This window comes from Belonocnema kinseyi, chromosome 1 (genome assembly GCF_010883055.1).
Source record: "Belonocnema kinseyi isolate 2016_QV_RU_SX_M_011 chromosome 1, B_treatae_v1, whole genome shotgun sequence".
NCBI lineage: Eukaryota > Metazoa > Arthropoda > Insecta > Hymenoptera > Cynipidae > Belonocnema > Belonocnema kinseyi.
In genome coordinates this window covers 21851829-21876702 of record NC_046657.1, presented here as the reverse complement: position 1 = coordinate 21876702, position 24874 = coordinate 21851829, and the positions used below count along the sequence as shown (strand labels likewise).

At 31.6% G+C, this 24874-nt stretch overlaps 1 protein-coding gene across 8 annotated transcripts in view; it reads right to left on the bottom strand.

Annotated features, from left to right (window-relative positions):
• LOC117173324 (QRFP-like peptide receptor) overlaps positions 1–24874 on the bottom strand; it is a 236992-nt gene that overhangs the window by 51937 nt on the left and 160181 nt on the right. For all 8 annotated transcript variants that reach the window (XR_004467166.1, XM_033361827.1, XM_033361833.1 and 5 more), the window contains one exon: positions 5627–5750. Coding sequence is in view for 7 of the 8 variants with exons in the window: in XM_033361827.1 (XP_033217718.1) it covers positions 5627–5750 (124 nt within the window). In the remaining variant the exon portion in view is untranslated. The remainder of the gene's footprint in view (positions 1–5626; positions 5751–24874) is intronic.

The window sequence follows — 24874 nt, the reverse complement described above, 5'->3', positions numbered from 1 at the left end:
TCTATTCAATTTATATGCACCTTAACTGAAAAGATCTTTTTAAAGCGAATTTAAATCTAAGAGAAGAAAATATTTAAAAGGATTTTAGCAGATTTCAAATCAGATTCACAAGTTTTGAAAGGATGAAAAAAATAATTTTATTGAAAATGAAATCTATTTTTTATTCTCATATTAATCTTTTTCCATCTACTCATTCAGCTTTGGCTATTTCTTTATTTTACTCCCTAATTTCGTAAATATCGCTTTCATTTTTATAAGTTTTGTTCATTCGTCCTTATTATCCTTCCTTTAAAACATCCTATAATTTCTTCTCTTCTTTTCTCTTTTTCCTTATTTTATTTCTCTCATTTCTATTTCTTATCATCAGATTTTTATTCTTTTTCAACTTATGCTACTTTATTACTCCTTATCTTCTCTTCCTTCTCTATGATTATTTGACCTTTTTTAATTTCTTCTACGTTTTATCCCATTTCTCCTTCTTTTTCAAATCTCTTCCTTTCCTTTTTGTTCAATTTTCCCTATTCTCTTTCATTTTGACTGTTTTTGCTTCACAAAAGAAAGGGAAAATTAAAAAAGAGCAAGGAGAGGGATTTAGAAAAGAAGACACAAAAGTATGAAAGCAAAGGAGGATGTAAGAAAGACAAAATAATTACAGAAAAGGAAGAGAAGTTCCGAAATAGCAGAGTAGAATAAATTAATGAAGAATACAAAGAAACATAAATGAGGAAAAAGGAGAAAAATTAGTTAAATTAGAACAAATTAAATTATCAATTAAACTTGCTATAATTTCTATCCTTCCTTCATAAATTTATTTCATTTGACTCAATTATCTCCTTACTCTTGCTTTGTATTGCTTTGCATTATTGTTTCATTTATTCTACTCTATTCCTTACCTTCTTTTCCTTTTCTGTAATTATTTTTTCTTTGTTTCCCTTCATTTTTGCCGCCGCTTTAAAGACACTTTCTTATTTTTAATTTAACTTTCTCTGTCTTCTATCAGCTTGTACTATTCCTTCACTTTTGTTACTAATTCAGTAAATATCGACTTTTTACAAACTTTTTTCTTCTTATCTAAACATTGACTATAATTTCCTCCCTTATTCCGCTTTTTATCTCATTTCATTCGTTTCCCTCGTTTCTCTTAGTCATCATAAATCTTTCATTCTTTCGCAATTAATTCTTCTCTACTATTTCTTACCTTCTCTTCCTTTTCTGTAATTATTTGGCCTTACATACATTTTTCTTTTATATCTTCCAATTGCATCTTTTTTCAATCTCTTCCCTTGTTTTTTTCTCAATTTTCCCTTTCCTTAATTTGCCTTTACTATTTTTTCCTTTTCCTTCATAAGTCCGTGAATATTAGCTACATTTTTATTCATTTCTTTTCTTCTTCCTTTCATATTTGCTAAAAATGTATTTTTCTATCCCCTTCTTCTCTTATTTCATTAACTGATTTTTCCTATTATCAGCTTTTTGTTTTTATCAAATTTATTCTGCTATACTCTTCTTACCTTCTGTTCCTTTTGAGTATTTTATTTTCATTTTTTCTTTCTTTAATAATTGATCTAATTTTTCCCTTCTTCCCTCTTTTTTCTCATTTTTTTCTATCTTCCTTATTTTTAGCAATTTTTTTTTATTCATCCTTCTCTACTGTTTCTTACCTTCTCTTCCTTTTCTGTAATTATTTTGACTTTTTGACTTTCATCTTAGTTTCTCTCCATTTTTACCTTCTTTTCAAGATCTCTTCCTCCTTTAGATTTAATTTGACCTTTACTCTTTTATCTTTTTATTGTTTTTGAATATATTCTTCCTGTTTTTTCTTACCTTCTGCTCCTGTTTTGTATTTTTTATTTCTTTGCATTTTCTTTGACTTGTTTTATTTTCCCCTCTCTTTTAAATTTCTTAATGTCTTGTCTTTTTTAAATAAATTTTTTCTTTTCATTATTAACTTTTGCTAGTTCTTATTTTTCCTTAATGATTCGATAGATATCGCTTTCAGCGTTACCAATTTTTTTTCTTCTTTCTTATTATTCTTCCATTAATACTTCGTATGATTTCTTCCCTATTTTCTCTCTTTTCTCTCATTTGGTTAATTTCTGTTCCTTATTTACAGCTTTTTAGTTTCTTTTAAAGTTATTATCTTTTTCTTATTTTTAACTCCTCTTCCTCATCCGCTTCATTATCTGCTTCCTTTCTAATCCAGTAAACATCGCCTACATTTTTGTCCTTCTTTCTTTAAGATTTGCTATCATTTCTATCCTTCTTTCCTAATTCGGCAAATGTCGCCTCTTGATTTTTAAGCATTTTTTTTCTATCCTTTTCTTTTTCCTTTAATACTGGCTATTATTTCTTTCCTTCCTATACATATTTTGTCTGTTTTCTACAGTTTTACCAATTGTTTTTCGTCTGCCTTATTATTCATCTTTTAATAATTGATATTATTTCTTCCTTTTTCTCTTTTTTTCTTATTTCATTAATTTCTGTTCCTTATTTTCAGCTTTTTATTCACTTTTCAATTTATCCTCCTCTACTACTTTTTAAATTCTCTTCCTTTTCAGTAATTATATTGTATTTTTTACTTTTACCTTTGCTTCCTTCTTTTTGTGCCTTCTTTTCTTAATCTTTTCTATTACTTTTTGTTCAATTTTTCCCTTTCTTTAATCGCATTGCCTGCTTCTTTTTTTTCTTTGCTAATTTCATAATTATCGACTCTATTTTTAACCATTTTCTTCCTTCTTCCCTCTTATTTATCCTTTAATACTAGCCATTATTTCTTCCCCTCTTTCCTCTTTCCTCTTTCCTCTTTCCTCTTTCCTCTTGTTCTCTCATTTCATTCATTTCTTTTCCTTATTTTTAGCTAATTATTTTCTTTACAACTTATTCTCTTGTATTGTTTCTTATATTATCTTCAATTTTTTGTAATTATTTTATCTTTTTTACTTTCCCCTTTGTTTCCTTCCTTATGTCTTCTTTTTTAAGTCTCTCCCTGGCTTTTTGTTGAATGTGCCTTGTCCTGTATTCGCATTGCTTATTTCTTTCCATTCTTTTCTAATTTCATAAATATCACCTTCATTTTTACCAATTTTTTTCTTCTTCCCTCTTATTCTTCCTTTAATACTTGCTAAAATTTCTTGCCTTTTTTCCTCTTACTTCATTTATTTCCTTTTCTCATTGACAGCTCTTTTATTTTATATTATATCTTCTTTTACTGTTTTTCACCATCTTTTTCTTCTCTGTAATTATTTTGTATTTTTTTCTGTTATCATCTGCTTTCGATTTCCCTTGATTATTTCTTTCTTTATATTCGCAAGTCCGTTAATATCAACTTCATTTTAAATAATTATTTCACTTATTCCTCTAATATTTTCTATAATTTCTTCTCTTCTTTTCTGTTTTGCTATAATTTATTTTTTTCTTGTTTTTCGTCCAATTTTTCCTTTCCTCTAATTTGCCCTTACTACTTCTTACTTTTCCTTCCTACTTCGGTAAATATTCCCTCTATTTTTAATATTTTTTTTTCTTATAATTTATGCTTTCTTGTATTTTTTTCTCTAATAAGTAGATGAAAATATTTTTTGTTCGATTTATTTTTCTCTAGTATTACTTACTTTTTCTTCCTTTCCTGTAATTATTTTGTATTTTTCACTTTCTTCCGTGCTTTCTTTTGTTACTGCTTTTTTTTCGAAATTTCTTCCCCTGCCTTTTCTTCCATTTTCCATTGTAATTATTTTGTATTTTTCACTTTCTTCCGTGCTTTCTTTTGTTACTGCTTTTTTTTGAAATTTCTTCCCCTGCCTTTTCTTCCATTTTCCATTGTAATTATTTTGTATTTTTCACTTTCTTCCGTGCTTTCTTTTGTTACTGCTTTTTTTCGAAATTTCTTCCCCTGCCTTTTGTTCCATTTTCCGTTTCGTCTATTTGCATTCCCTATTTTTTTCTTTTTCCTTCTAAATCCATAAATATCACCTACAGTTTTACCAATTGATTTTCTTCTTTCTCATTATTCTTTCTTTATTACTTGAAATAATTTATTTTTCCCTCCTTTTCTCAATTGAGTCATTTCTCTTCTTTCTTTGTAGCGTTTAATTTTCTTTTTAATTTATTCTCTTCTACGGTTTCTTACTTTCTGTTCCTTTTCTGTAATTTTTTTTTACGTTCACCTTTTCTTTCTTCTATTTGTGCCTTCTTTTCTAAGTCTCTTTCCTTGCTTTTCGTTCAATTTTCCTTTTCCTTAATTCGCATTGCCTATTTCTTTCTTTTCTTTTCTTTCTAACTTTCTTTAGTATCGCCTTTATTTCACCAAATTGTTTCCTTCTTTATTTATTTATTTTCCTTATAATCAGCTCTTTACTTATTTTTATATATATTCCTTATAACTTTTTCTTCACCTTTTTCCCCTTTTCTGTAATTCTTTTGTATTTTTCCCTTTCATATTAATTTTTTAACATTTTCTTCTTCTTTTTAAAATCTCTTTTCCTTCTGTCTTGTTCATTTTGCTAATTTTTTTTCTTGTTTATTAAATACATGCTATCAATTATATCCTTTCCTCTTTCTCTCTCGATTAATTAATTTCTCCTTTTTCTCTTCCTTTTTACTCTTTTTTAATTTATTCTTCTCTGCAAAATTTTATCTTCTATTCCTTTTCTGCAATTTTGTTGTTAGTTATTTTCTCTGATTATTATCAAGATATTCTAATTTCATATTATGAAATTTTTTCTTGAAATTTTATTGAAATTCTTGAACCATCATAGTGTAGTGCAGATTACTGAAGGTAAAATCTCCACTTTGCCTTTGATCGGTTCTAAATATCGATAACACATAAATCGATTTTCCTAGTTGGTGGTATGTGCAAGAAAAGTGATGGCTAGTGAGTTTGAACAAAAATTGCTAAAACGAAATTCCATTGTACGGAAATTGAACGATAATTTCGTTCGGTCGCATTTCAGACTTTGAAATACCAAACAGACGAAATTGGTGCGAAGTAGTGGTGCATGGAAATTGGAGAATATGAGAGGAAAAGGAAGAATGAAAAAATAAATTAAAAAATGTTAAGGATGCGGTGGAAGGATATCTGTAATTCAAAAATAAAGGAAGGAAAATAAAAAAGGAAGAAATATGAAAGAGAATATAATTAAAATATAGAAAAAAGAAAATGAACTGCTTCCTTTATTAAAAAAAATTATTTTCTTTGTTTTTTTGTTGTGATTACTTATTTCCTTACTTTAACACATTTCTTTTTTATATATCCTTTCTCATTGTTTTTCTGCCTTCCTTTCTTTCTATTCGCATCACACAAAGTAGAGTACAATAAAATTGAATGATAGGAAAAGAAAAAGCAAGGAAGAAAAGAAATAAATAAATGTAAAAGTAATTAGTAATGATGAAATTAAATAAAAATAAGAAAATAATATTCTTTTTAATGTTTACTTTCCGAATTATAACTTCATAAATATGAATCATCCCGGTAAATCATAAATCTACAGTTTTATACTCTTATGGGTAAAAAAGGACGCTTGGAGCAATTTTGAGAATTATATATTTTATCGGATCCTAGACTTTTTGAAAGGGAAAAATTATGGTGCTTTTATAGAAATCGAAATGATGAAATATTAAATTTTTACGATACCTGTATGAAAGCCATGGGTATGGCTAAAATGAAGGACGCAAACCAGACGATGATCACTATTCTGCGAGCCTGGCTTATAGTACAAATATATTGAGCTCTCATTGGATGGACTATGGCATAATACCTGAAATCAGACAAAAACATTGTGAATCAACTATTTCCTTATGATCAAAAAGAGCTGAAATTAAAGAAGAGAAATGAGGAAAGTAATTTATTAGGAGAAAAAGAGGAAACAAATAAAGCAAGAAAGGAAGAAAGGGAAAAGAAGGAAGTAATAGTAAAATGCGAAAAGAGGAAAGGAAAAATTGAACAAAAACAAGGAAAGTGATTTAGAAAAGAAGGTAAGAATTGAAGAAAACAAATGAGAAAGTGTAGAAGACAAAATAATTATGGAATAGAAAGAAAAGGCATTTCCTTGTAATTACAAAGAGCTGCAAATAAGGAGGAGGAAGAATAGAAGTAAATAAATAAAGTAAAAAGAGGAAAGGAGGGGAGAAATAAAGAAAGAATGGGAAAAGAAGGTAGAAATAGTAAAAGGCGAAAATAGAAGAGGAAAAATGGAAGAAAAAACAAGGGAAGAGATTCAGAAAAGAAGATGAGAATGGGAGAAAAACAAATAAAAAAATAAAGAAGAAAAAATAATTACGGAAAAGAAAGAAAAAGTGAGATAATGCAGAAGAGAATAAATAAAAATAAATAAAAAGCTGATAAAACTAAAGAAAAAGAAGAGAAGTGAATTAAATGAGACAAAAAGACGAAAGAAAGGACAATATTTCGGAATTACCAAGTAAAAGGAAGAAATAGAATGTGCAAATAGAAGAAAGAAAACAATAAACAAAAAAACATGGAAAAAGATTTAGAAAAGAAGGCAAAAATAGAAGAAAACTAAGAAGAATATAAAAGAGACCAAATAATCACAGAGAAGGAAGGAAGGTTACAAAAGGTAAAAGAGAATAAATCGAGAAAGAATAAAAAGCTGATAATAAAGTATGAAAGCAAATAAGAAAGTAAAAAAAGACAAATTCATTACAAAAGATGAATGGAAGATAATAAATAGTAGACGAGAATAAATTAAAACACAGTAAAACGCCAAAAGCAAAGATGTGAAAGGAGAAAAATGAGTGAAATGAGAGAAAAAGAAGAAAGAAGGTAAGAAATGTTAAAAGTGTTAAAGGAAGAAAGAAAAAAAAGTAAAAAAAAACACGATATTTATGGAATTAGAAAACAAAAGAAGAAATAGGTAAAAAAATTAGTCAAAGTAGGTGCCCTGCACTTCTAGAAACGAGGCTTTGGTATTTTATTAAGCAGTAAATTAAGTTATTCAAACCTCCCCTCCCATACTACTCCGCCTTAGCTTTTCCCGTTTGGAATTTATTGTCTTCTACTATTGCTGACCTTCTCTTCCTTTTCTCTAAATATTATGTCTTCTTTCCTTTTTTCCTCGATTTTCGTTCATTTTTTCTTCTTCCTCTAATACTACTCTACTAGCCCTCCATTAATTTTCCCTACTAGATTTATTCACAGTCAATAATTTACCCTACTTCTACAAGACTACCCACACTTGTCCTACTTACCCTGCCTAATTCCACCATATTTCCCCTCAAATCCTTTACTTTTACCTCTTCTTATTTCTCCTTCTCCACCTCCGATCCTTTGAATTTACTTCGCTTTCCTCACTTACGATAATTCCCCTCCGTTAACTTCTCATACTGCTTTCCTGTAGCTCGTTTCCCCTTTTTCATTCCAAATATCTCTGACCTCATTTTCTCTCAATCTCGTTACTACTTCTCCCCTTATCCTTCTTTAATTTCGTTTTGCTTCCACTATTTCCCCCTACCATCACTTTCCCTCACTTTCACTAATTTCTCTCCCATCACCTTAGCACGTTTACCCTTCTTCCCCACCCCTCAACTTTCCTCGCTCATCTTACTTTACCATCGCTTATTCCACTTAGTTTCTTTCACGTGTTCTCCTCCCATTTCACGTAACTTCACCGACATCCTCTCGCTCTCCTTTACCCTTACTTCCCGTCTCGTTATTTCTCCTCACATTCCCTACTCTCCCTTCTATCTTTTCTTGTGGCTTCCCCTACTTTACTTCCTCTTATTTCCCCTTATATCTACTTCGTTTAATTCTCCTCACTTCCTATCCCTCATTTCCTCTCACTTCCCCAATCCTTTTTCCTTTTCTCCTCTGCACTTTCGTTCCCTTACCCTACTTCGGCTCCGCTCATTTATTAGCCTCACTTCCTCACATCTTAATTTCCCTCGCTCACCCTACTCCAACATCGCTTGTACCACCCACTTCCCTTACTTTTTCACCGGCCTTTCACGTCTCTTTGCCGACCCCCCCCCCCACAACCTTGTTTACCCTCAATTCCTCCATTTGCATTTTCCCTGAATTCTGCTCCTTACTCGCCAATTTTTCCTTTTGGATTCTCCTACTTTCCCTTTTCTCATCTCCCCTCACTTCCACTTTTCTTATTTCTCCTCACTTCCCATATCCTATCTCCTTTCACTTCCCCTACTACCCCTCAAATAATTCCTGCTCATTTTTACTCCTACCTCATCCCTCTACCCTAATTTCCCATCACTTCACACACTTCCCTTCCCTTTATCAAACTTACTTTACTTTGTACACCTATCCTATTTTCTCATCACTTTCCCCACCCCTAATTTCATGTTCTTTCACTTCCACTACTTTCTCTCACCTTATTTTCCTTCCATATCCTAGTACCTCTCCGCTCATTTACCCGCACTTTCCAACATCTTAATTTCCCTCGCTTGCCTACTTTTCCTGCCCGCATTTTACGTCATTTAACTGGCATTCACACTCTCACTTCCCTTACTACCCATCTATATTTTCTGCTGGCTTCCTCAACTTTACCTACCCTCATTACGCCTCACTTCCACTCCCCTTATTTGTCCCGGCCTTCCATCCGTCTTTTCCTCTCACTTTCACAAATTCCTATTTCCACTACCCCTCTGCATATTTAGCCTCACTTCTTCACCTCTTAATTTTCCTCGCCCACTCTACTTCACCATCGCTTATTTCCCCTCACTTCCCTTACTTTTCCATCCGGCATTTTACATCATTTCACTGAAATTCCCTCTCCCTCGCTTCCTGTTATTTCCCCTTTCCTCATTTTCCCACACTTCCCCTCCTACCCTTATAACCTTTCTTATGATTTCTCCTTGTTAACTTCCCTTTATTACACCTTACATCCACTTCCTTTATTTGCCCCAACTTTCCATCCTTCAATTTCGCTCACTTTTCCTACTTCCTCTTTCCTTGTTTTCCCTTACTTCCCCTACTACCGCTATAACAATTTTCCCTTATTTTTCCTACTTTCTCACTCCTCATTCATTCATTTTTCCATAAAGGAGATTAATTTCAAAAGGAAGGGAAAAATGGAGTATATAGTTGAAGTTAAATAAAACCTAAAAATGGAGAAAGAATAGAAGAATAGATGGAAATAAAGAAATCAACGAATTCAAGTGTGAATTTAAGGGAAGAAAACAAAGGATGTAAAAAATGAGGGAAAGAATTTGGAAAAATGGGAAAACGTGAAGAAATCAAAGGACACAGGTTTTACATCATACTACTACACTTCACTTTTCCTTCTCTCCTATTTACCATCTAATATTTTGTTTTACATATTTCAAATGTAACATCTTATTAAGTGAATAAAAAATGAGTGTTTTTATCGAGCCGTCATTTGAACGTTGTTCACTCATGAATATAAATTACACGTCAAAGAATCCACGTTTTCCAATCTCGCAAAATCGTCGCAGCTCCTGCTATTTTCTGAAGTTGTCCTTGCAGAAAAAAATTTAAAAAAATAATTATGAAGGAATCTTATATATAATCAACGAACGCAATTTTAAGGTAATTTCATTCCTTGTCTTTCTTGAAAGTAATGAAGAAAATACATTTCTGAGAAACTGCTCGAACGTTCGGAGTTTCCTTCTCTCAATTTAATCTGGTGAAAACAGGAAAGAAGATGCTGTATCTTTGGCACTGGAGAAGAGGATGTGCATGCAAAACTATAATTGAGTGCCACGCGAATGCTTTAACCTGCAGTTAAACGAGGTTGTGCTGTGAAAAAAGGATTTGAATTTATATTGAAATTATTTATCTTTTTTCCGAGATTACCATTTGACATAATTTTTATTTTAATCAATTTCGATTATCCCTTATTTCTCCTAATTTATATCTTTCTAAGTTATCATTTGGCATCACTTTCATTTGCCCCAATTACGATTGTCCCTAATTTTTCCTGATTTTTTTATCTGATTTACTATTTGACATCATTTTTATTTCCCAGATTTAGCACTTAAAATAATTTCCATTTTCACAGACAATAATTTGTCCTGACTTTTTTTCGAATCACTATTTTGCATAATTTTTATTTTTCCAACTCTAATTTTAATTTTCCGAATTTTCCATTTGGCTTCATTTTTAATGTTCTACGTGAAAATTTTTTCCAATTTCTATATTTCCGAAGTATTATATGAAGTACTTTTTATTTTCCCTAATTACTATTTGCCCTAATTTTTGAGTTTTTCAAATTACAATTTGACCTAATCTTAATAATTTAGGATTAAAATTTGCCTTAACTTCTGTTTTATAAAATTATTTTATTAGACAAAACTTTATTTTGTTGAGTAGCTATTGGGTATAACTTTTGCCCAGTTGCCATCTGTTGCCATTTGCCATTGTACTCTATCTCGTTTTAATAGTTTGCAAATTTTAATTTTTGCGAACTAGTATTTATTTAATTTTTATTTTTCCAGATTGCAGATTTTCATATTTTTTTATTTAACAAAATCACTACTGGCCCTTTTTTAAATGAATATTTAGCATAATTTTCATTTTCTCAAATTATCTAACATTTATCTTAATTTAGATTTACCGTAATTTTTTTTCCAAATTGCAATGTTTCCTTATTTTTTTCCCTAGAATTACTATTCGGCAAAGTTTTTTCTACATTACAGATTGCCCCAATTTTTCTTTTTCCGACTTACTATTTGTTATCATTTTTATTTTCCAAATTTACCAATTAGCATACTTTCTATTTACAAATAATAATTTACCCTGATTTTTTACGAATCACTATTTTGCATAATTTTCATTTATATATATTCGAATTATTATTTTGCCTGTTTTTATTTTTTCGAATTAACATTTACCCTAATTTTTATTTTTCTAAATGAAAATTTAGTCCAATGTTTATTTTTTATAATTCCGAATCCCATAATTTATATTATCCCCAATTACTATTTATCATAACATTTATTTTTCTAAACTAAAATTTGCTCTGATTGTTATTATTCCGAATTGAGATTTGCTCTAATTTTTAGCAATTACAATTTGGCCTTATTTTTATTTTTTCAAATTACTATTTTACATCATTTTTTGCGAATCATAATTTGCCATAATTTATATATTTCTGAATCACTATTTGACATTTTTTTTAATTACGGCTTTGTATAATTTTTATTGTTTTGAATTACGCACGACTTTTTACTGTTTGCCTCAGTATTGCTATTGGAATTAATTTTTATTTTCAAGAATTATTATTCACCCTAATTGTTATTTTTCAAATGCCATTTATCATCATTTTAATTTTTCCCAGGTTAGCATTTGTCAGAAGTATTATTTTTATGAATTTCAATTTGCTCGTATTTATATATTTTTAGGAATTACCATTTGGCATACATTTTATTTTATAAAATTATAACTTTGCATATTTTTTATTTTTTCGAATCAGTATTTGGCATTATGTTTCCAAGTTACAATTTATTTAATTTTTATTTTTTCCAACTACTATTTTGCATATATTTCATTTCTCTGAATTACTTACTAATCTTTATATTCCCGAATTGCAATTTGGTCTAATTTTGTTTGAAATTACATTTAGCATCATTTTTCCGAATTATAATTTGCCTGAATCCTTATTTTTTCAAATTACTATTTTGCAAAATTTTTACTTTTCCGAATTACCTAACATTTCACCTAGTTTACATTTGACTAATTTACCATTTAGTTATACTTTTGTTTTCAAGACTTACAATTTGCCCAAATTGTTATATGTTTTATTTTCAAACTACCATTGTAGGTAATTTTAGTTTTTCCGAATTACAATTTGGTATCATTTTTTCCGAGTTACGATTGGCCCTAATTTTTGTTATACAATGTCACTATTTGCTGTGTTTTTTTCGAAATTACTATTTGCCCTAATTTAAATTTTATGAAATTACAATTTACCCAATTGATAATTTAGAAAATAAAACTAAGGAAAATCGTAATTCAGAAAAATTAAAAAAATTATAACTAAGGATATTTTTTAATATTAAATGAATGTCAAAAATATTGTCATTAGGAAAAGTGGAATATGGAAAATATTCTTGCGCCTCTATATCCTGATTTCATCCTTCCTTTATACTCTAATTTCCATAGATTGTTGGCCCACGGAGTTTTCAGGCGGTAGGACGTGAGACGGGTCGGACTATCACTTTAGAAGGGCCGCAGCGCGCGAGTACTCAGTCGAGTTTACTGCGCAATATTATTTATTTCAGATGGAAACGGTTCAAGCGGCCCTGATTGTTTACGTTTCGAGGGTACCAATTTAGTAACAAGAACAGTGTGAGACTACCCCCGAAATTGGTATTATATGGAACTTTTATTATTTAATATTTTTTTAATTTAATATAACTTCTTTTTTCCTTTCTTCCTTTTGTTGCTTGTCTATTTTGCTTAAATTGGTCTATTTCTACCCTTCTGTGCTCAGTTTCTTTCTTAATTTAACTTTTTGCTTTTCAAATACAATTATCTGTCTGTTTTCGCTTTAGGTGGCAAGATGTTTTTTGAAGGAAGCGAGGAGAGGGATGAGAAGTATTATACTGGGCAAAACTTGATAGATTCGTACGTGAGGGGAAGATTAAATTAAATTACAAGAATAAAATAAAAAACACAGAGAAGAGTTAGGGATGAAATCGACCCTCTTAGAGTGTAAATATTCCGGAAGGAAAACTTATTGCACGACCTTCTTGACTCCTCGGTACTAAATACGTGACACGTGACTCAATAAAGGAGACTAAGCACCATAGATACCTAAAACTTTTTTCCCCAAGAGAACTCGAATCTGTACGAAACTTTGTTCTGATTTTAGTTTGTTTTACGTCTATTATATCCCACATTTATCCTTTATTTATACTTTATTCCAAATTACTAGCAGTAATGTTTCTGTATTTCTTTTATTTTAGAAAGAATAGAAGTAAAAAAAAACATTATTATGTCTAATTCTTGAAAGATAACAAAAAACAATTGAGATTGAGGGAAAAATAAATTAAAATAAAGGAAGCGGAAAAAAGAAGGAGTTAACTGAAAAAATCATCGAAGAGAGAGGAAATAAAAAAAACTAAATAATAATGTTAAAAATATAATAAAAGAAGGTTAAAGGAGATAGAAAAAGAAAAAATAAGGAAGAAACTAATTTTCCGGCATCAATTTGAAGTTTGGTTAACATTGGATCATAAAATAACAGCCGCTAAAAATATCGTGGAAAAAGACGATAAAATCTATAAACAGGGGTGACAGGAAATTAGTCTTGCTTTATAAATGTTTTCTTTTCTCTCCTTTCCTTTTTTTCATAACCTTTTCCCTTAATTCTTCCGCATTTTCCGACTTTTTTTACCTCCTGGAACCTTTTTTTTCCTTTTGTTTAATTTTTATGACATCGTAGTTCCGGGCAGGAGTTCTAATAGTTTCAATTGAGTGTCCGTCAGTCCATCGTACTTTCTTTCCAGTAAGGAAATAAAAGGAAATTAGGGGAAATGAGGAGAAAGAATAACAAGGGCAAGAAGGGCAATGTATAGCACTAGGGAGAGTAAGTAGGGAAAATTACGGGAAATAAGTGAGGGGAAATAATACGAGGAAAAGTAGAGAAAATGAGGGAAAATTATATGTGAAGTGGAAAAGTAGGAAAAGTGAGGGAAGGTAGGGGAAGTCTGTAAAGGAGAATCATAGAAAATAAGGGGAATGGGTAAGGGAAAATAAGAAAAGTTAAGAGAGCGGAGTAGGAGAAGCAAGGGGAAATACGTACAGGAAAAGTAGTGAAAGTAATGAACATAAGGGTAGATAAAGTATGATAAGTTTGAGGAAGTAAGGAAAATAAATTTAACGTAAGTAGGGGAAGTCACTGAATGGGATTAAGGGAAAATGAGAGGAATAAGAGAGGGAAATTGTATAAAATAAGGTGAGGGAAAAAATACGGAATAAGAGAAGAGGAGTAGGCAAAGTTAGGGTTGAGGATGGCAGAAGAATTAAGGCAAATAAGGTGAAATTAGGAAGGGAAAAGTAGGGATAATGATAGCGAATAAAGGGGAAATTAGAAGAAAGAAAACAGTAAAAATGAGAGTGCAAGAGGGAAGGAAACGTGAGGCAAGATAGAGGATGTAACGAAAATAAGGTAAGGTGGAAATACCGGAAGGAAGTAGGAAGAGTTAGAGGTAAGGATAGAAGGGCAAGTAGGGCAAATAAAAAGGAATTAAGAAGTCGAAACTAGGAAAAATGAGGGTTAAAGAGAGAAGGGCAAGTGAGGCGAGATTGAGGATATGAGGAAAATAAGGTAAGGTGAAGTAGGGGTAGGAGCGGAAATAGGAAAAGTGAGAAGAAGTATAGGGAGTCCATAGGAATAAGCGGATATGAGGGAAATGAGGAAGAGGAAATATAGAAAATAAGGTTAGGGCGAGTAAAGGAAACAGGTAAGTCAGTGAAGGGGGATTATGGGAAATACGCGGAACAAGGAGGGGCAGTGGAGAATAAGAAGCGGAAAAGTAGGGGGAATCATGGAAAGGGAGTAGGCGAAATGAGGGGAAATGAGCATTGACGAAATAAAATAAGCTAGGAGAAGTAAGAAAAGTAGGGTTAGTTGAAAGTAAGGAAAGATGGGTGAGGGAAAGTAGAAAAAGCATGGAAGATATGCAGAATGAAGTAAGGGCAAGTAGAGGAAGTAGGAAGAGTAAGGGAAGGTTAGGGAAGTCTGCAAAAAAAAAATTAGGAGACCGGGAAAGGGGAAGTAAGTTAGATTAGGAGAAATGATAAGAGAGAATGATTGGAAATAAGAGAAGGGAATGTAGGCTAAATAACAGGAAATAATGGAAGGATAGTAGAATGCTCTAGGGAAAAAAGAACAAAAATTAGACTGTATAGGGGAAGACTGTAGAGGAGAATTATAAGAATTTATAAGAATTAGGACAAATAGGCAAGAGGAAGTAGGAAAAATTGAGGGAGGGGGGTGGGAAAAGTAAGGGGTAAGCTAGGGTTAATAAGGAAAATGAGGTTAGGGAAAGCAGAGGAAGTGGGAGAAGTCAGTAAAGGGAAATTAGCAAAATGTGGGGGATGTTTTTGGGGGATGAGAGAAAATAACGGTTGGGAATGTGGAGATAATAAGAGATAGGGAGTAGGCAAAATAAGTGGGAATGATGAAAGCATTAGTAGAGTAAATAATGAGAAACTTTGGGAGGGAAAGTGGGGTTAATAAGGGCGAATGAGGGAAGGGGAACTGAATTGAGCTAGTCGATGTAAGAAAAACGAGGTAAGGTGAACTAGAGGTAGTAGGGGAAGTAAGAAAAGAGGGCAAAAGTAGAGGAAGCAAGTCGATGGGACTTAGAGGAAATAAGGAGATATAAGGAAAGAGAAGTAGGAAAAAGAGAGGAGAGTAAGGGATGTATTGGGAAATATGAAAAAATAAGGAGAGAAGGATTACGGAAAATAAAGAAAAGATAATTAGTGTACGCAAAGAGAGGTAGAAGAAGTAAGAGAAAATATGGAATGTGGGAGGAAGTAGGAAGAATTTGGAAGGAGACTATAAGGAAAAATGAGCGGAAAAGTAAAGAAAAATAGCGAAAATGAGTGAAGAATAAGTAGTAAAAATGAGGCGAGAAAAAGTAGATGAATTGACGTGAAAGAAAGAAAAATGAGGAAGAGGTCGGCAGAGGATGTAGAAGAAATGATAGAGGTATAGTAGGGAAACTTTTGTCGTGTTGCTGAATAGAGGAGGGAAAATGATTTCTGGGGAAGAGGAGTAGGGAAAAGGGACTATTAGCTAGAGAAGTAATAAGATTGAGAAGTAATTGAAGTATAGGATGCAAGGGGATAGTAGAGGGAGTAGGAGAGGAAAAGTATGAAAAGCCTAGGTTTTTATATGAATGTTCGTCTCAATGGAACACGAAACCTTTTTTAATTTTTGACTTTAACTAATTTTTTATTTAAATTTTACACCGCTCCTTTTCTCATCCTTATGCCACTTATTCTTCCCTTATTCTTCTTAGTATTTTTTCTTGTTCTTCTTGTTTCTATTTTTATCTAGTTTGTCTTCTTCCTTCATTTTTTACATTTTTTCTTCAACGGTCCCTATATTTTCTCGTACTTCTTTCGTTTCTTTCCTTCTTTTTAAATTTTTCTTTAGTTTCCTTTCTTCCTCCATCTTTTTCTTTTTTTTTTCCTTTTATTCCTTCCAATTATTCTGTTTTCTCTCTCCACACAAATTAAAATCGACTTTCCCTTCTCTAACACATAAATCTTTCAATGTTTCTGAAAACTTGATCCTCACGCTGCAATTCAATCAAGAGTGGTGAGATCATATTAAGAAAGTGCATCGCCTTACAGTTTCTTTTAAGAGAATATCCTTTTGAGTAAGAATCGTAAACTACTTTATCATGATGAAATTTTTTTATTAGATTCTTTGTGCTTTTGTTCATTGCTATCTAAGATTTTATATGAAATTCGAAACAAACAGATAGCCTCTTTGAAATGAGAAATCTCCACTTTGGCCAACAATTTCTCATAATTGAGTTTTTATCATTGGATATGTACGAGCTCAGAAAAAATGTCCTTTTGGTCCTTTCTCAAAGGTCCAGCTTCTGTTCACAAATGAGAAATTAAAAAAGAACGAAGTCAGACTTCAAATTAAAAATTCCGAGTTCGCTTCTCGATAATTTTTTATGACAATGATTACATTTTATAAGAGATGATACTTTAAAGACGGAGGAATGAGATAGAAAGAAAAAAATGGGTATTTCTTATTATATCCCTTTTTGTTTCTTTTCCGAAACTTTTACAAGAGTTTTAATTTTCCTTTTTTTCCTTGCAATCTTCTTCCTCTTTTATTAGTTCTCTATATTCCTTCATATTTTCTTTCGCTTTCCCTTCTTTTCCTTTCTGTTTCTTTTTTCCGTGCTGTTGTTTTTCCTTTCTTTCTAAAGCTTTTCCTTTTCTTCTTTACCTTCTCTTTTTTCTTTCTTCGATTTCACTTTCACTCTATTCGGTTTCGTTTTCTGTATTCTATATTTCCATTGGTTTCTCCTTTCTCATTTTATTCCTTCAATCTACTTTTAATTTACTTTTATTTTGTCTTAATTTGACTCCTTTTTCTCCTTTTCCGATGCTTCTAAAGAATATTGTTACTTTCTTCACATCTTCTTCCTCCTTTCTTGAATATTGCTTTCTAACGTTAGTTTTTAATATTTCTTAATGTATTTCTTCTTTACTTTCCTTACCATTGGTGATTTTTCTACTATTTTAATATATATTTTTATTCATTTGATTCTTCGCTTCTTTATTCACGCACTTTATTTTATTCTGCTCAAATGTCCATTTAATTCCGTTATGTTTCCCGTATTTTATATTTTCACCCATTTAACCTTTTAATTTCCTTTTTATCCTTTCATTTTCTCCTTCCTTCTTTCGTTTTTGTATATCATTTCCTTTTTCTTCTGATATTTGCCACTTTCTTCCTTCATTCTTCTAATTTTTTTATATGTTTATTTTCCTCCTTTCCCTTCTCTTTCTCTTATTGATCCTTTTTCGATGCGTTTTCAAGTGCTTTCCTTTTTTTTTAATATCTAATCCCTTGCTTTTTGACAAATCTTACATTCTTGCTTTAGGAAATTATATTCCTGTGTTTATTTTCTTTCTTTTAATATTCTATCCTTTAAATATTTTTCCTTTCTCTTTGTTCAATTTCATTTTTTTCCACTTTTTCATGCACTGCACTTTCTCCTGTTTTCATTTCCATTTTTTTCCGTTCGTTGCTTTACATTTCCATCATTTTTTTTTTCACTTTACCCTTCTTTCGTTTAATTTCCCCCGTGTCTAGATGTACAAGAGAATATCTTCTTCCTCCTTTTTTTTTAAATTTTGCACCTTCTTCCTTTAATTTTTCTATATATCTTCATTTTTCACTTTAACTTCTTTTTTCTTCCTTTGTCCCTTTTTCTTTCTCACCTGATGATATCAAAAAGGTTTATACTTTCTTCCTTACATCTTCTTCATTTTTCTCCTTTCCTTTTTATCCTTTCACTTTACCCTTATTTCGTTTAATTTCCTCCGTGTTAATGTCTTGCATATCTTCTCCCTGCTTTCTTGGTATTTTTTTTAACTTTTTTCTCTCATTTTTCTATATATCTTCATTTTTCACTTGATTTTTTCTCCCTTTTCCTTTTTGCTTCCTTACTTGAGGCTTTTAAAAATGTTTCTACTTTCTTCTTTGCATCTTCTTGCTTCTTTCCTAAGAATTTTCAATTTCTTCCTTACTTTTTGAATTTTCACTTGCCTTTTTTCTTTCCTTTAATTATTCTTCCATTTTCTTTATTTTATGTCTCCATACGTTTTAGCTCTTACTTTCCCTTCCATTTTTCATTTTCTCCATTCCCTTTTTATTTTTATATCTTATTCCTTCTCTCTCGATATTTTTCACATTTTTGCGTTCGTTTTTTAAATTTTTTCCTTTCGACTTTCTCTTATTTTTCTCTTTTTTTTCTGAAATTTTTTACTTTCTTCATCAGTTTCCCTTTTTCTTTATTTTATTTCATTGTCTTCTATTCTATTCCGATCGGTATTTCTAATTTTGTTACTTGTTTTATTCACTTTCCCTTCATTTTCTGTGGTTTTAATTATTTTGTCATATCTTCCCCCTTCTTTCTCGAAAATTCTCACTTTTTTCTTTCTTTTCTTTGCTTTGAAAGTATTGATCCTTCCTTTCTTTATATATACATTCTTTTTTTCCTACAGGATTTATCTTCATTCGTTATTTTTTTATATTTCTCCATTTCTTTTTTTTTTTTGATTATTTTTTCTTTTCCTTTACTTTATTCAATTTCGCTTGTTTCAACTTTTACTTCACTTCATTACATTTTTATTTCACCTTGTCTTAAATGCCAACACTGCAGTAAAAATCAGAAATTAATTTAGAAAGCGAAGGAAGAGGACTCAAAATAAGAAAAGAAGGAAGTAAAACAGAGATTGAAAAACGGAAAAATTAATTAATATTATCAATAGCGTAAGAAAAGGATGGCATAAGTAAAATAGAAACGAAAATGAGAAAAAATATGGAATAGTTGAAAAGAAGGAAAAAATTCAAAGAATCCAGAAAAGGAAAATAAGGAAGAGAAAAAAAAAGATATCAGAAAACAAAAAATGAAAGAAATAAAAATAATAAAAAAAAGATGAACGGAATATTAAATACGTACCATTTTTCTTCCCTTTCCCCTTTCCCCCCTACCTTAATTTTGATTTCTTAGAAAATGTATTTTCAATACTAGTAGTGAATCTGAAATCCGATTTGGAAAATGAAATCATAAAAGGAGAAAATATCTTCTACCGTCGTCAACGTGAAAAACAGATAAAAGTCGATAAAAGTGAAAGAAATGGATAAATCGAAAGGGAATGCGTTAAGAGCTTGATCAACGAAAGAATTATTTAAATCAGGTATTCTTCGTAGAATCATATCTAAAGCCGATTCTGTTCTTGTTTTCTCATGGGACCTAAATTTATTCCTTCAGAAAGGGAGAATATTTTATCTTGCCCCAAGCGATGATACAAGCGCTTAATATTGTAAGAAGGGAGATAATCACTGTTTAGAGAAAGTTTACTATCTCCTGGACGGAGAAGAATTTATTAATTTTTTATTGTCACATGCCCTTATTTAGTTTTTAATAATTTATTATATTGTAAGGATAAAGATAAACCAACAAAAATTCCTGATCATCTTATTTCGAATGAAGTAAAAAATCAAAGAAGTATAAGGAAAAATGCAGAGAGAGAAAATAAAGAGAAAATACAATAAATTAGAAGAAAGGAATTAAAGAAGTATGGAAAGTGTGAAATAAGTAGAAGGAACAAAAAAATCAGAGATTAATTGTATAAGAGGGAAAGAAGCAGGAACTCTGGAAAAAACGGGACAGCGAAGAAGACTAAATAAGGGGAAAATGGAAATCTGAAAATTGAAAAAAAAGGCTGAAAAAAGATTAGGAGAAGAAACGCTGAAAAACAAACGAAAAGAAAGAGAAAGGAGATGAGAAGGAGAAAGAGGAGGAGGTTGAAGAGAACGTGTAGAGTAAAGAGAACGAGGATAATGAAGAGGACAAAGAGTATAAGGAGAAGGAGGCATGGGATGAATAGGAGACATAAGATGGCGAGGAAAACTAAAAAAGAAGGAAAAATGAACGGAATGAAAGGAATAAATATGAGCATTGGAAAAAAGTTCCAAAAAAGGATTAGGTGAAAAAAGGATGAAAGCGATAGAAAAGGAAGGGAAAATATACGAGAAGCAGAAGATGGACGAGGAGAATCAGGAGAACGAGGAGATTGAGGAAGTAAAAAAGAACGAGAAAGAGGACACATGGAGAGAATGGGAGAAGGACTATGGTAAAAGAAAAAAGGGAAAATTAAAGGAGAAAAAGAGAAACTAAAAATAGAGAAAGAGGGTGACATAGGGTGAATGGTCGATAGAACAAGGCGAAGAAAACTAAAGAAGAAGAGAAAGTGAAAGAATGAAAGGAAGAAATTTGAGAATTGGAAAAAAGCCAAAAAAAGGATTAGGAGCAGAAAGGAGGAGAACTAAAGAAAAGAAGGGAAAACGGAGGAGAAGAACAAGGAGGTGGACCTAGATGACAATCAGGACGATGAAATTGAGGAAATTAAGGAGAACGTGATAAAAGACGCATGGGGCGAATGGTAAATGGAATTCGGTGAGAGAAAAAAGGAAAAAATTAGAGAGCAAACAAGATATCTAAAAATTGAAAAAGGAGCAAAAAATATGAAGAGTAGATAGAACGAAAACGAGAAAAAAGAAGTAATAGAAAGGACACGAGAAGGAGGGAGAGGACGGGAAAGGAAATGAGGATAGCGAAGAGGACGAGAAGTATAAGGAGGAGGAGTCATTGATTGAAGAGGCGATATAAGACGACGAAGAAAACTAAACAAAGGGAGAAAACGAAAGATATGAATGGAAGAAATCTAAGCATTGGTAAAAAGGCCCGAAGACAAATCAAGATAAGAAAGACTGTAATCTAAATAAAAAAAGTAAAAATAGAATAATAGGATGAAGGGGTTCAAAAGGTTGAGGAGGTCAAGGAGAATGAGGAAGAGAAGGCATGGAACACCGGGAAAAAACTAAACATGGAGAAAAAGAAAGAAAATAAATCAGCGAATTAAGAAAAGGGTAAAAAAGATAAGGAAAAGAAAAAATGTTAACTTAAAAGAAAAAAAAGGGAAAAGGGAAGAGAAAGAGGTCGAAGAAGACGATGTGAATAAGGAGGATGAGAAGGAGAAGACATAGGGTAAATGGAAGATATATGACAGTGAGGAAAACTACAAAAGGGGGAAAAAAGCAGGAAAAGAATGAAGAAAATATAGAAAATTTAAGGAAACAATAGAGGCCAAGCGAGGAGAAAATTGAAAAATAAATAATAATTTGCAATCATGATACAAATTTCTATCCTAAACTTTTTCTTCTTTTTTAAATTTAATTTAACAAACTTGGCCGAAAATTTTGATTAAATTTAGTTAGACGGCATGCAGTAAAACTCTCAGAGCAGCATAATAAAGGATGCTAGATTAATAGTTTTGGCAACACAAAAGCAAGATGAGATTCAAATGTATGCGTCGTGATATGCGTCGTGATACATATTATTTTGCAGGAGCGTAATTTATATTAATTAATTTAATTAAAAATATTAAATTCTGTGCATTCTAAGTTAGACAAAAAAGTTAGAATAATTTCTAAAGTAATATTATTATTTTTCAATTTTATGGAAAAGAGGAAGGAAAGAAGTTAAAAAGTATTTTAAAAAAGGTGTCATAAATGGTATAAAGTTAGGAGACAATTGAATAGGAAAAGAATCTAAGAAGAGAATCTAAAATTTGGATAAAGAATATAAAAAACAATGAAAAAAGAAAGGATGCAAATTAAGAAAAAAAATTGAGAGAAAATGGGACAAGGACTACAAAACAAAATAAGAAAGGAAAAGGGGAATTGGAGAAGAACCACACATAGAGTGAATGGAGGATGGATTATGGCAAAGAAAAATTAAAAAGGAGAAAGGGACGAGAAGAAGGAGACATGGAGTGAATGGAAATATATATTACGGTCGAGATAACTAAGCAAGGAAACAAATGAAAGAAAACCAAGGAAAAAATCTGAAAATTGAAAAAAACCCAAAGAAAGATTGAGATACGAAAGAATGCATACAAAGAAGAAAGAGGAAGAGACAAGGATAAGCAGAAGGATGATAAAGAGGAGGTGGAGGTAAAAGAGGGTGAGGAGGAGGACACATGAAGTGAATGGGAGATGGAAGATGCCGAGGATAACTAAAAAAGGCGAAAATGTTAGAAAAAAGAAGAAATCTGAAAATTGGAAGAAGGTCTGACAACAGATTAAGAGCAAAAAGAAATCAGATAAAGAAAGGAAAAAGGGCCAAAGGGAAGAAAAAGGACGAGGAGGTCGCAGAGATCGAGAAAGAAGAGATATTGGATAAATAGCGATGGAATACCACGAATAAATCTAAAGATGGAAAAAAATAAAGGAAAAGAAGAAATTTGAGGTTTGGAAAAAAGGCCGAAAAAAGGAGGAAAGATAGGATGCAAACTAAGAAAAATAAGAAAGAAAAAACAGATGAGGAGGATGAGGAAACATGTGGTGAATGGATGATGGAATGCACGGAAGATGACTCAAAAAGCGGAAAAATGTAAGAAAAGAAAGAAAGAAATACAAAGTATACAAATACAAAGAAAGAAAGGATACAAAACGAAAAAAAATAAGAAAGGAAAAAAAATATTAAAATTGGAAAAACGGTTAAAAAATGATTAAGAGACAAAAGAACGAAAAAAGTGGGGAAAATAAAAGAAAAGAAAGGAAGAAATCTGAAAATTGGAAAAATAAGCCCAAAAAGATTTAGAGACGAAAAAATGTTAACAAAAAGAAAGAAGAAAAAGGACGAGGAGGAGGAGGAGGAGATCTTGAGTAAATGGAAGATGGATTACGGCGAAGAAAACTAAAAAAGAGGAAAAATGAGATAAAAGAAAGGAAGAAATTTGACATTTAAAAAAGGGACGGAAAGATTAAGACAAGAAAGGATAAAAACTGAAAAAATATAGATGATGAGGAGGTAGTGGTCGAAGAGGACAAGAATAAGGAGACATGTGGGGCAAAACGAAGAAGAAGGACAAGAAGGTGAGGGGAGTTTGCAAGCACGAGAAGGTCAAGAAGGAAACATAGAGCGAATGGAAGATAGAATACGGTGGAAAAGACAGAAATGAAGGATATCTTGACATAAAAGGAAGAAAAAATAGGAAGAAATCTGCAAATTTGGGAAAAGGGCCGAAAAAGGATCAAGAGGAGAAAGGATGCATACTAAAAAAATAATACGACAAAGAGGTTAAAGAGAATAAGGACGAGGAGGAGGAGGAAACATGAGTTGAAGAAAAGATGAAAGACTGTGAGAAATACAAAAAAGGAGGATATTGAAACAAAGAAAGGAACAAGTTTAAACACTAGAAAAAGGGTAAAAAAGAAATTGAGAGAAAAAGGATGCAAAATTACATAAAAATAAAGGGGAAAGGAACGAGGAAGAGGAAAAAGAGGAGAAGGAGAAGAAGGATGATGAGGAGAACAAGAAGCTAAAAAAGGCCGAAAAAGGATTGAGGGAAAAATAGATGCAAACCTAAAAAGAAATTATAAAGGGTAAAGGAACGAGGAGCAGGAGACATGAGGTGAACGTGTGATGAAATATAAGGCAGAAAATTTATAAGGAAAATTTTTTTAAAAGACGAAATATGAAAATTGGAAAAATCAGCCGAAAAATTATTGAGAGACAAAAAATTCTAAGAAAATAAAATTAGAAAGGTAAAAGGGACGAGAAAAGAAAGAAAAAATAGTAAGAAATCTGTATATTTTAGAAAATGGCTGAGAAGAAGATTAAGAGAAAAAAGGATGCATACTAACATAAAAAGAAGGGGTAAAGTAACGAGGAACAGGAAAGGAAAAAGCGAAGGGCGAGGAGGAGGACGATGAGCAGGAGGAAGAGAAGGGATCTCGATAATGTTACATGGTAGACAGCAAAGGAAACTGGAAATGGAGAGAAAATGAAAGAAATCTGAAAATTGGAGAAAAGAACTGCAAATGGTGAAGAGAAGAAAGGAAGAAAACTAAAAAACGGGTAAACAGACGAACAGAATGAGGAGGTCGAGGAGGTTAGGGAGGAGAAAAATGGAAGGTGGAATGTGGTAAAAAGAAAAAAAAAACCGAAATGATGGAAAACATGAAAGAAAAGAAAAAAATATGGGAAGAAGCCTGCAAATTTGGGAAAAGGGCCGAAAAAAGATTAACTGAAGAAAGGATGCATATTTAAAAAAATAAAGGGACAAGGAGGTCACAGAGAATGAGAATGTGCAGAAAAAGGAAACGTGGGTTAAATAGAACATTGTCGACGGTGAATGATACAAAAAAATTGGGGAAATTGAAACAAAGAAAGAATTAAGAGAAAAAAGGATGCATAATATCATAAAAAAAGTAAAAGGAACGAAGAAGATAAGCAGAAAAAAGAGAAGGATAAGAAAAAGGATAAGGAGGACGTGAAGGACAAGAGCTCGGGTTAATGTAATATGTTAAACAGTTAGAGAGCAAAGAAAACTAGAAATGGGGAGAAAATGAAAGAAATCTGATAATTGGAGAAAAGAGATAAAATTCACGCTAAAAAATAAAAGGATAAGTAGGAGCATTGAGAAAGGGCTAAAAAGAAATTAAGAGAAAAACGGATACAAACCAACATAAAAAGAAAGGCACAGCGATCGAGGAAGGAGAAGGCAAAAGGAGAAGGAAAAGGAGATGAAGAAGGAGAATGAGAATGAGAATGAGAAGAAGAAGGAGAAGGAGAAGGAGAAGGAGAAGGAGAAGGAGAAGGA